The 13,249-nt window shown below is 44.1% G+C and overlaps 1 protein-coding gene across 13 annotated transcripts in view; it reads right to left on the bottom strand.

Annotated features, from left to right (window-relative positions):
- nrxn1a (neurexin 1a) overlaps window positions 1-10,986 on the bottom strand; it is a 56,414-nt gene extending 45,428 nt beyond the window's left edge. For 3 of the 13 annotated variants that reach the window (XM_038735882.1, XM_038735884.1, XM_038735885.1), the window contains exons 1-4: window positions 10,630-10,986; window positions 8,077-9,474; window positions 2,412-2,429; window positions 1,669-1,698 (exon numbers count right to left, since the gene is read on the bottom strand). In XM_038735882.1, the coding sequence (XP_038591810.1) occupies window positions 1,669-1,698; window positions 2,412-2,429; window positions 8,077-8,809 (781 nt within the window). In that variant the 5' untranslated portion in view covers window positions 8,810-9,474; window positions 10,630-10,986. The remainder of the gene's footprint in view (window positions 1-1,668; window positions 1,699-2,411; window positions 2,430-8,076; window positions 9,475-10,629) is intronic. The other 10 variants (XM_038735877.1, XM_038735880.1, XM_038735889.1 and 7 more) reach the window with 8 other exon arrangements.
- Between the last annotated feature and the right edge of the window lie 2,263 nt (window positions 10,987-13,249).

The following is a 13,249-nucleotide window of genomic DNA, read 5'->3' as shown; positions in this document are numbered from 1 at the left end:
AATTAAATTTTCACTGCCACCTGGTTGATTCATGGCAGACATTTTAAGTCCAGCAGGAGGAGCTTACATAGCGATCAAAACACAGCAAGAATGCTGTGATAGAACTATACTTGTCAGAATAGAGATGGGTTACTGTGATATATGGTTGAAGACATCATTTGTGCTCTCTTCAATATATTTCTATCCACCAGTTTGGTGGATAGAACATTTCATTACATAGCACATTTCACCGAATACATTGCGGTCGTGTCACAATGGGAGACAGCCGTCATCATGTCCTCTCTCATCCAATCAAAAAGCACAATAGACGCATATCAGCCTGTCACGGCCAGGTCTGTCTTTATGTGGGTCAATCAGTGTATTCATCAGCGTCATGCAGAGCCGACCGATCCAGCAGCACCTACCTTCAGATTTTCAAAAGCATTGTACGCCGTAGCTCCTATTCATTCACATGCACGCAGGCATGCTTCAGTATGAGCACACTCGCACACACATGCATCAACAGCTTACCTTATCAAAAAAGAAACATTTAATGGGAACCATAAATAAGAATTTGAAGCCTAACGGCTTTAAAGGTCTGCATTACCATACATACAAGTGCCTGTCAATACATTCAACTTCAAAACCATCCAGAACAGCCCATTAGCCATACAAATGAAACAATTGGGGGGGGGGGGTACCTCTGAGCTTTCCTAAAGTCACAGAGGGTGGTGTCCCAAACAGTGAGAAAGTGGGCAGAAGCAAAGAAGGAAAAGGAGAAAGAGGGCAAAAAGAGAGAGGTGGCATTGTGAGTTTTGTTCATCAGTGAATAATTTTCAAATAGCAGAGCAATGGCATTTGTTTTTGGGCTGTGTTCAAAAACACTGGACAACTTGGGGGTTGAGGTATAACAGCATTACTTTCACACACAGGAACTTCTATTCAGAATCACGTGCGCTCGCCAGTGTATGAGCATGAGCCCATGTGAGGAACCAGCAACGGTAGAGTGAGACATGCTAGAAGCCGGTGAAAAGTCATCGATGAATGTGGACAAGTGTTCCTGAAAAAACTGCCACAGTCATTGATTCAAACCATAATGTAAAAGCACACATGCACACAGATGTATTCAACACACGCACGCACGCACGCACTCACTCCTATCCCCTCAGACAAACTCTTAGATACAGATGAGAAAATGAAATGAGGTGGAAGAGTAAAGACCAATTCAAACCATCCATGGAGTCAGTCGGTCAGTCGGCCCTTAGGTCCATTTTCATGACCTGGAGCCCTGCCAAGTGTAACCCAGCCAAGCGCCGCCAAGCCCATATCAGCGGCCATGATTATAGTATATATACCAGCAGAAGTTGCACTCAGGCTTGTAACTCTTTACAAAAATCAAACCAAAACATTATCTATGAGGTCACAAAGCCATCAATTTCAGTTTAAATTAAAACTGGAATTTCTAATGAGACCAAATGGGACCATTTTGAAATGAAAAAAACAAAAAAACAACTCAATTACAGAGAAAAAAACTGACCTTAGTTCAGTGCCTACAGAGACAACTTCCTCCCGCGCCAGGTGGTGATGATATGGGGGAGGGATACATTGAGTTGTGAGTGTGGGAGTGAGGAGGTAGGGGATGATGGTATAGCAGAGGACAACAGGAAGTGAGGTAAGAGGAGGCCATACCTTGGTCGCCAATCATCAGGTGTGCCAGACCTTAAAGGAAAACAAGAGCACAGTCAGCACAGCAAAGGATCATGGGGCGTGATGTGTGTGTGTGTGTGTGTGTGTTTGTGATAGAGGAGTGTGTCAATGACATGCTGGTGAAAGCTAAAGATCGCTGTGTGTATAAGTGTGTGTACGAGTCCTCCTAAAGTATTCCAAATGTCTAAAAAAACTCACTTTGAAGACACTTACTGATCCCAGGCAGAAATCCTACGCACAGAGACGTTTGCACACAGCCATGATCTAGGTCATATACAGTACAGTATCTGTGTGAGGCTATGTCTCTGCTACCTCCAAGCAGGAGCTACTTCAGATGATTGCACATGGGATGTAGAACTTACCAGATGTCAGCAACCAAACCCTACATACCCAAATAGACCAACATACATTTACGCTGTCTACCTTGTACTGTATTTCTATGACAGAAGATGTAATGAGAAGATGAAGGCCAGAAAGAAGAATGTAAAGGACAAGACTGAGGAAGGAAAAATGCTAAATGGGTTCAGAGAGTATAAAGAGAAATTATGAAAATGAGATGATGACAGAGCTAGAGAAATAAGGAAAAAAGGGAATCAGATAGAGAAGCAAAGATAGAGATACTTCAATAAAGAGCAGGAAGAGAAACTTAAATAAAGACATCTGTAGACAGAACTGAGAGAAAGATAGATAGATAGATAGATAGATAGATAGATAGTGCAACCTACCTGGAGTGTAGCTGTGCTCTGGAAAGGTGTCGCGGCCGAGCGAGGAGAGAGAGAGACAGACATTCATTAACATGCATGCTAAGCCCTTGGGTTACCATGGCTACTTACTGTACATGCACACCCGTCCAGGGTTACCGTGGTAACATACATGCAAAGTCCACGCAAACGTCACAATGGATACCATGCTGTACTGGTAGCCAAAACTGAGGTTTGTCTAAATGTATATATATATATATATATATGCACACAGCCGCATTTTTTTAATTTCATTTTTGTCTATGACTCCATAGACAGCACACACACTTGTATGTACAGAGGGTGGAGGTGGTGTGTGCGAAAATATACTTTCCTACCTGCATGTTTGGATTCAAGAGCCGTTTACCCCAGAACTTACCTTGTAGCCGCTTCCTCTCCCCAGAGCCCCCCGACAGATAGCATGCAACACACACACACACACATTCAGTCTCACAATCTCTCCCTCAGTCTCTCTGCCTTTCACACACACACACACACACGCACGCACGCACACTAACATTGACTATTGCAGTAATAATGATGTGAAATAGCAGGTAAACATGTAGGGATGGATTAGCAGTGCAGGAAGACGAGGGGCATGCATGGTTCAATACTGGGACTGAGTGTGTTTGTGTTTGTGTGTTTGTGTGCACGTGAAAGTGTGTTTTCTGAGCTGTGTGATCATCTGGTCATCTTCCTTGCCTCTGCCCTTGTGCTAGTAGCATGGCAGAAACAGGTGGAGCCATTAGCATGCTAACAGCATTTTGCCCTCAAGGACAATGAAAGCCAGGCCAGGCCTAACAAGCCAGGTTCACTCTGCCTTCACTGGAGGGCACAATGGCTTAGACAGTAATTACATTTATGCATAGCCCTGCCCAAACTCTCTTTGCTGTATTGAATACCTTAAATAATAATTTCCCCCCAAAAACTGACATATTGTTGTGCTTTGGAACAAAATCCTTTATAAATAACCAACTCCTCACACTGGTATGAAAGTTTAAAAAATGTAATATACTGTCTTTCACAGGAGAAAAAACGCTTACAGTATATAATTATATTACAATATTTTGCAAGTGTTTCTAAACTTGTCACAAACCTGAAAAATAGAGTGTGAATAAAAGTGGATCATTAGGGAGCCTTGAAGATATCTTGTAATTGTAAATGTGTACGGAAACTACCACTGCCACAGCTAAATTACTTATTTCTGGCTTCAAACATGGTCCTAAGGATCCATTTTTTCCTCCAGTGCAGCACATTCATTTTGTATTAAAGATTCATAACAGAATATCTTTCTAATTTTCAGAGGGTTACAATTTCATCTCAAAGCTTTATTGTGCAGCTTCAGTGCGGTTGCTGGGTTCAAAATAAAAATAATTTCAAGGTATCATCCAAGAGTTAAACCTTTATACCCAACTCTGCCTGACTCTTAAAAAACAACTACACAGCCTGGACTCACATACTTCCAAATGATGCTCATTTCCAAAGAGTCAACTATGGTTCTATCATATAAATTCAACATTTACAAAATCTTTGATACTGTTAACATAATATTTTCCTTCCTCAAATATGGAGTTTTTACTCCCATCTCCCACTTAATTTCTCTCAAATACAACCTTTAAACTTTCTCCTCAGTGCACCTGAAGAGAGATTTCTTTTGACATACTATAAGCTGGTATGAGTTATTTACTGTGTGATACTGATGTATGGATATTAGCTGTGCCTGCAGATCTTGTGGTCGGAGATATCCCACTGAGCCGGCTTCTTGTCACACTGAAATAAACAACAGTATATGGGGCCAGTTTTCAAAAAACATTCTATACAACAAAACAGCACTCAAAATTTAAACCATCCACAAAGAATCCATCATCTGCTCAGTTCTCCTCTCAGACCTCTCTGTATCGCTGAACTGTTTTCCGAGGATGATTTCCATGATTCATAGAGGTCTAAGATAAGAACCAAGCATCGGAAAATGTTATTGCACTCTGTTGTCCATGGTTTATGTTTTTGTTAACTGGCCCAGTTTGCTGCTGTTTATTTCTGTCTGAAAGGTTGCTGGTTCACTGGAATAGCTCCATACCTTCAATCTCTTTCCTGCGCATCTCCATGAACTACCCTGAAACCACTACCAGCGAGTAACCGAAGAAAATACATGAAATAACCAGTCATTAAGCTACTCTCAATTTCCACCATCATCAAACTGCAAACAGCACTAACCTCTGAAGTGTGATTCTCAGAATCTAGTGTCTGAAACAACACACTCATACCAACACTCAAAAGGGGAGCTGGGAGGGATCTTTGTATTTCCACTTCAGCCTAACAGAAAAATTAAACCCAAGAAAAACTCCCTATTATGTTTTATCTGTAGCTGTTTTTTTCAGTGCAGAATGTACAAATTATTTATTGCGGTAATGCTGTATCATTCCACATGATAGCAAATCTACTACAACCAAATACAGTTCTGCTCACCCCATAGACATCCATTCAAGTAGACCTCCCAACTGGAACCATTTTATGTGGCTACTATTACTAACATTGCCCACTACTGCCAAGAGAAAAAAAATATTTTAGCACTTGTTCTCCACAGCAAGAGAGTCCATCTCTAGGAATATAAAACAACCCCTCTTGTTGGGCGACAAAGTGCCAGCCCAATACAGGTATTTTATCTGGTGAGAGCCTTTATGTAAAATGTCTGCACATCACATTTAGCCTATAGAGCTACACTGCTATTAGGTACGTCAGTGGTGATGTGACTAATGGTGGAGCTGAAGCTTGAACAGTGCATGAATGTGTGTGTTTTGGTTCCATGTGTTTGTGCAGGTATGTCTGTGTCAGTGATGCCTGTGTCTCCCACTGTGCTCCCAGCAAAACAGCAGACTGGATTAGACTGGCTTCGATCTCATGTAATTCTCAGTGCAGCACCAAGTTTCCGCAAAGAACTGATCATAGCTTCATCTGTCACTTCTTTAAGTATAGATGCGCCACATGCATACATGAACACTAGCGTGATGCAAATAAAGATTGTTTTCATGATTGATAAATCCGTCAATTATTTTGATTAGTCTATAAAATGCCAATATGTACTATATTTCCGAGAGCACAAGGTGGGGTCTTCAAATTGCTGTTTTGTCTGACCAACAGACCAAATTCAATTAACAAAATACAAACAGAGAAAAGCAATTATTATTTAACATTTCTTTTCAATTTCTTGATCATTTCATCTGTAAGTTATTTACTTGATTAATTGTTTGCCTAAAATTGTGAAAAAATGCTTGTTAGGATTTTCCACATCTGTCAAGACATGTCTTCAGATTTAGGTTCAGGTTGTTTTATTCCACCATTAGCCAAAAGCTCAAAGATATTCAGTTTACTATCATATATAACAAAGACAAGCATCAATTATCACATGCTTGGCATTTTTTCTTAAAAAAATATTTATGATCAAAATGGTTGCTGATCAATTTTCTGCAGAGCAACTAATCAATTAATTGTCCAATCTGCAGCGCTACCTTAAATCATTAATTATTTCTCTGTCAGTTGACAAATCATTTCAGCACTAGTGAGCATAACACACAGACTACCTTCCCCCACCTGGAATCAGCAAATATTTGACCTTTTTGCTTGAAAAATGCTAGTCAATGAATAAAAAGGCTTCTGCTTAATTTTCTATCGAGCAACTAATCAATTAATTGACTAATCAGTGCTACTCTCTCTCAATCCACAAACAATTTCAGCACAAGTAAGCAAAATGCACCAGCTACCTTCCCCACCTGTTTGGAAAATTAAGACCAGTGGTCAAAACACTGTCGCCTTAGGGATGCCTGTCATACATAAACACACATACACACACACTCACCACCACAAAATACAGTAGATTTGTGTGGCAGACATGATGCCTGAAGTCACTAGGAGGGAGGGGGAGGTTTGGAGCTGAGGAGTGGGGGTAGAGAGGAAGAGCGAGGACGGAGAAACACTCCTGGCATGAGGTCTCCCTATTAGTCCTGTCTCCATGGCAACCTAGGCCATCCCACTGTCCACTAAATGCAAGGGAGTGATATGGTGGGTGGCTGAAGGGAGCTGCGATGCTGACAGCGGTGCTGTGTGGGGTGTGAGGTCAGATCTGTGACAAACTGTGTCCACACATCAAGGCCACTCGGATGTTTTTGGCAGATGTATTTGTGTCGTTAAAATATCAATCGCTGAGGCAAAGCTGAAAGGAATATTTGTCCTCGAAAGAAAAAAAAACATACAGAGGTTTAGAGCGCTATTGATTAAGAATGCAGATTTGCTCTGTTAATGAACTGGCATATCTGGCAACACACACACAACTATGCAGGGGGAAATGAAAGCATTTGCGGTACTGGCCATAACAAGGTAGCTGAGTTCATTAAGCTGCTGTTTCGTTTTTCTAATGGCCATTATTACAGTGCCTTGAATATTGGCACTTGTATTGACTGAATGTGTGTTTGACAGTATTAAGGGAGGGCTGGTCTTGTAGAGTTGTGATATTAAATCATTTGTGAAACAGCATTTTTCTTTTGCCCTCTTCCACATAAAGGTTTTATTTTGTTATCAGGCTGTTTATTGTCACAGTTCTTCATATTTATAAAGTACTACTGACAGGACACTATTTCCTCTTTTATAATGCATGAGAAAAGTCACATAAAAACACATAACTATGTACACTCACACATACACGAATGCGTTATTTTTCCCCCCACCAGGTTTTTCACAACTTTCACTGGACACAGACAGCTTTTCGTCAAGTTCTGGCTCCTACTCTGCCTCTGATTGGCTAACCCTAACCCCACCCTAACCCTAACATTAATCAACCTGACCAACAGATCAGTGAGTACTAGCCAATCAGAGGCAGAGTTGTCAAAAATCTGGTGGGGGAAAAAATAAGGCTCCACAAACAGAGCATCTTAACAGGGTGCAAGCTGTTTAATGGAAGGCCATAGATTGTACACGCTTCATTTCAAAACCCTATGTATGGTACCTCTGGAGCCCATCTAGAATCAATGCAAATCCAGTAACACCGGCAGCCAGGTGTCAGCCATGTAACAAGCACTGATTTCCAGCCTCGTTCCAATTAAAGTCTCTTAACACAAGCCAACAACCACATCCATAATGGATCTATATGGTTATTGTGTTTTGCCAAACACACCACCTGAGCCCATCAAGGCTTTAACACTGCCAGCCAGGTTATGCTTTTCAGTGAGTTTCAGGAATTTGCCTCAAATCTCCAGATAACCAAGCATGATGGTCTGAATGCAGCTCAGAACAGCTGTTCTGAAGCTCTCCGCTTCAGCATCTCTCAACTGACTGCACTGCACTTTTTGGGAGGGGACTTAGCTCTGAGCTCTGGAGGTACATACTAAATTGGGAGTCATTGGCAGCCATAAAAAATCAATATCAAACATCACTATGCATGTCTTGCACTGTGTGTGAAGACTGCTGGTTCATACACAGCAACTGAAGGCAGCTGTGAATTGTGAATGAAAAATAATCGTCTACACTGAAGGACCCGGTGCATCATGAACCTAGTTAAGCATCAACAAAGGTAACTGTATGTGCATGCATATTTTTAAGTGTATGTGTGTATGTAAAGGATGAGATGTATATTATGGGTCAGCATGGCTCTGGGCCTTACCTTCACTGCAGTCATTGCCTTGGTAACCGGTGTCGGAGCAGTCGCAGACGGCCTGGTCGTTGACCACGCTGCACACACCTCCGTTCTGGCACTGGTGATCCGGCCCACAGCCAGCTGTTACTGTGACGCCCTCTGAGCTGTCCAGAGTCACCAGTGAGCCATTGATGCCCACCGCCGTGATCCAGCCACGGAAGGCGGGGTGATCCCGCACCGAAGGGGATGTGAGGCGCAAGGGCGAGGAGTGGAGTTCTGGCGTCACCCCACCCATGAATGTGTGGCTGAATACTGTCATGTCTCTTCTCTTGCTCTTCACTTCCGCCCATCCCTCCAGTCGCCCGTCCACCTCCAACGAGGTGTTCCTCCAGTCCCGCTTGACACGCACTGCGTGCCAGTGCCCATCACTCACCGCCACACCTGACTGCAGCTCGGCTGGCTCAGCACAGAAGATGGAGAACCGAAGGCGAAGGTGGCCGTGGAGAAGCAGCAGCTCCAGGAAGTCGCAAAAGCCCTCATCATCCAGGTAGAGCAGCAGGCCCTCTTGGCTGTGAGTCCGCAGACTGAAGCTCAGCACACTCTCGCAGCAGGCGTTCCACACTGGAAACCGCCCCCACTGGCTGGACACACCTCCAAACTCCAAGACCTCCCCTTGGGCCTGACCCCCCACGCTGCACAGGCACAGCCCCAGGAAGAGCAGGGGGGCTGCCGCCCAAACACACACCGCCATCACACTCATGCACACACTCGCTCTCACACTCACACACACTCACACGGGAGGAGATAGAGGCTAGAGCTGGGGTGTTTCCTCTAGCCTACAGCTCATGGTGACAACTGTAGGGCACTTCGTAGAACACTTGCTATGTGTCTCAGGCGCTCCCTGCTCTCTTGGTAGTGCTCTTTACAGGAGGAGGCTCCTACACGATACAACTCCCGTGACAAAGGGGGTAAAACAGCAGCTCCCTACGTCCTTTCAGCACACTTGAGGAATATTCTTTTGCCTTTGGCTGGCCTGTTTGTGTCTTCTCCAAGAAGTTCAGTGTCTTCTCTCCATTCAGTCTTTCAGTCTTCACTTCTGACATGAGATTCCAGGTGTGTGTATTTGTGTGTACGTTTGTGTTAGTGTTAGATACGTGACAAATAGGATGTTAACTCCATCGTTGTGCCCTAGATAGGGCCTTATCCCCCATGAAGGCAACTCCCCACGGAGTATGAGTGTGTGTGTGTGGGTGTGTGGCTCACACATTGGTAATGGAGAGAAATGATGCCGTCATAGCAGAATTTTCTCCCCCTCCTCCCTGTCTTAGTAGGGTAATACTTAACGTGTGTGTGGGCAAATATGTGTGTGTGTGCAAGTGAGGTATGTGCGTCTCTCACTGCCACGTCATCACTCTCTCCAGCAACCTACAGAGTGAACAGAGAAGGCACAATCAAACAGGGTCACACACACAGGTAAACACTCATGCACAAACCCTTGCACACACACACACACACAGCATTTGCAAGCACCCTTATTATTCTCAAATTACTCTCCCTCATGCATTTTGTGCACGCACACACACTTTCTCTCTCTCTCCCACACACACACACACACACACACACACACACACACACACACACACGGACATCATTGTCACATTACACATTTAACAGGCCCATATCAAGACTGTGTGAACACAGTGAACATTAAAACCTAGATTTTTACTCTCACACAACCCACACAAAAATTACTATGCTAAACACATACACACACACACTGTAGACACGCGCACGCATACACAAAGACATACACAAACAGCACCTCCTCAGTAGAGCTCCCATCATGCCGCAGGAGATTTTTATAAGGTGGCATACCTGCGACTGCCTTAACGTCACAATGCATTTTTTAGTCACTTCTGAGACATATTATCATGAACAAGACACATTAACCTGTGTTTTTTTGTTCTTTTTTTTGGGGGGGGGGGGGGGGGGGGTAAAGGAATTAATAACGTTTAGCGGAGGTTACCTCCGCCACCTTCAAGGATTGTGTTATCTACATCACAAAGAGCGGGAGCAGCACCGCGCGCTGCGGCGGATGACTCAAACCGCCTGGCTTTTATCGAATTAACGGAGCACATTTCTAACAACTAAACGAATTCACACACAAACACACCACTGCTGTAAATGTACACACACACAGTGGGCAACACAGTTTCTCCTCCGCGTCTTGAATCTTCGACAGGCAAAAACCGGGCGACATCACAATTATTGATAGACGAGGTGAATGAATGCGGTTGAAATATCGATTCTCGATTTGCGGCCATACCTCCTCTCCATTTTTTCTTCTTCGCGCCCGCTAGTTCACCGGGTGTTTAGTCTCCTCACCTGCGCCGTAGCACCTAACTACAGCTCAGCTAACCGGTGACATTTTAATTAGGCTACTTTTTTATGCACGCTTAATGTTTTAATTGACACAACCTGTAATGGTGATGTGACAGCTCCGCCCCGGTAAATAAAAAAACAAACCAACAGCGGTTCCTTTTTTAGTGCAGGCACATATGGGCTAGAAAACCGACCTACCTCACGCACATCCTGTGGTTCCGTGGCAACAGTGCAGCGCGCGTCTCATCGATTTCCCTTCCCATTTGAGGCGAATCTCAAAGCCACCAGAGAGGACAGAGAACCCGCGCGCCTGGTGGTAGATAGAGCCGGTGTACCGGACAGGGACAAAATTATCACAGGCTCGCCTCCAAGCGACAAGGTGCTATTGGTCTCCCCCTCGCGCGCGCTCTCTCTCTATAGCTCTCCTTGCCTCTCTCGCGCTCACTCTCTGACTCAGTGTCTCTCTCTCTCTCTTCTCTCTCTCTCTCTCTTCCCGTTCTCTTGAGGGGGAAAAGGTGCAGTCTGATGCTCTCTGCGAGACTCGGCAAAGGGAGCGTCACGTGGTCGCGAGAGAGCGAGAGAGAGAGAAAGAGAAAAAGTGTGTATGTGTGATAGAGAGTGAGATGGAGAGGATGGGCGGGGCCGCGCGCTGCTGCAGCACCTTGGACAGCGCACACTCGCCACCCGCACGAAACAGAAACGCAATTACCGGAGGCAGAAAATAAGTCGAGAACCTGGGTAGATTCGAATGATTAAATCCGTGAGTGACGGAGAAGATGGCCTTTACCTCTCTCGTGCTACAGGAGCGAGTGATTCAGTGAGCTGTGGGGGGGAATGGGACGGAATAAAAAGGAAACAGAGAAAGACCGTCTCAATTTACACATCTCTCTCACTCTGTTTCTCTCCCCACTCACATTCTCACACATTTAAACTTATATACAGAACACACATTTAATTCATCTGAACCGACATAAACATGGTTTTGGATGGACAAATACACATGGCCAAAAATATATGGACATTGTTATTGTGTAGCCTACTAGAGTACTTTTTATAGTCTGGGCAGGACCACTTTATTTTACCACATCCAATGATATTTCTGAAATTTCATGCAACAAGGCCCTTCCCTGTTGCAATGTGCCCACATATAATCAGGTCCATAGATAAATGTTTTCCCCAGTGTTGTGTGTACCTTCACCTCAACCCCATACAACACCTTTTGGGATGAACTGGAAAGCTGACTATGAGCCAGGCCTTATGACCCTACATCAGTGCCCGACTGCCAGGTTTCTAAATGTTGTGGAAAGCCTTCCCAGAAGAGGGGACGTTGTTGTTGCAGCATATAAATGCCTGGTTTTGGAAGGAGATGTTCAACAATCACATATGGTCAGAGTGTTCAAGTGTCCACATATTTTTGGCCTAAAGTGTATGAAATCCCACTGTTTTTGTGTGTGTGTGTGTGCGCGCGCGTGTGTGTATGCTTTGTATTAAGCTGATGTGTGGTCAGGTATGCAGGTGTATCCACTTTATTTGATTCTTTATATCAGGTGCTTCAGGCAGTAAGACAATATGGGTGTAATGTCAGGTGTCAACATACGTTTTGGCATGTGATGTATTTACATTTTCATGGTACATGTCTCAAATATGCAATACTGTACAAAATCATCAGCAAACACACATGCACACACACATACACACAGGTTTTTTTTCCCTCCAGCCTGTAACATGGAGGGACTCCAGCTGTGTTGGGCCCATTTCAGAGGTGCTCTCCCTGCGCTTCCCAGGCCAGCTGCTGCTGCTGCTCTTTTCGTCTCCCTCCCTCGATCTGTGTATGTCTGTCTCTGACAAGCCAAACACATCTGCTTTACTCATTTTACTCTGCTTTAACACTCACCTCTATTAAGTGCTGGAGTTGAAGGAGGAGGAGGAGTAGTAGAGCTAGAAAATTGGAAACCAAAGGCCAGGGCCTCCTTTGAAAGGAACAACCCTGACCTGATCGGAGATGCCGATTCAAGATGCACTCAACAGAAAAGATGAATGGAGCAGCATTCAGCGTTTAGAGATATGCAGCCGTCAACTGCATACAAATACATCATTCCTATTTTCATAGAGTAGTTGTCATCTTTATCTGTGTCTGTTTGCACTGGATTGTGCCGTCTGTACCGGCTGTTTGGTGCTATGTGATCTTTGGTAGTGTACATATTTACTCCAGCAAGACAGGCAACTTGGTAGAGAGACAACTTTACTGGTTAAGCCACATTATTATTAGTATTAGTATGACCACAAAGCTGGAACATGAAATGTCACGATCCTGGTCTGAGTCTGTCTGTGTTTGTAATTATTTTTGCCGTGTCTGCTCTGTGTTCTGTGTTTCGATTCTTCTTTCAGTCTTCAGTTTTCCTGGTTACATGGTTTTGGTTTTGGTATCAGTGCACTAGTCCTGTTCCCGGTCTGTTCAGGTGTTCACCTCGTGTTTGTTCCTGTCTGTTTACAGTTCCATCTGCGAGTGCTCTGTCTGCTTGGTCCTTGTTTCACCATCTTGCCCTGTTTCCTGTTTTAGTTTGAAGTTGTCTGCGTCAGTTGTCGGTGTTTGTTATCCAGCTTGTATCCTGTCTTCCTGATTTGCCTGATTTGTCTCACCTGTGTGTTCCTTCCTTGCTCATTAAGCCTTGTATATATTGCCTGTGTTTCTGTTCAGTTGTGCTGGATAATGTTTGTTTATGCTCTCACTTTTGCCTTGTCATGTGCTTCGTCATGCCCTGTGTGTCTTCCATGTTGAGTGTGACTGCCTCTCACCCTGCAGTTTTAAGTTTTGTTA

This window comes from Micropterus salmoides, unplaced genomic scaffold, assembly GCF_014851395.1.
Source record: "Micropterus salmoides isolate LMB-PRFRI ecotype aquatic unplaced genomic scaffold, ASM1485139v1 Ms_hic_scaffold_21, whole genome shotgun sequence".
Taxonomy (NCBI): domain Eukaryota; kingdom Metazoa; phylum Chordata; class Actinopteri; order Centrarchiformes; family Centrarchidae; genus Micropterus; species Micropterus salmoides.
Note: the sequence above shows the minus strand (reverse complement) of the source record. Positions and strands in the feature narration are given on the sequence as shown.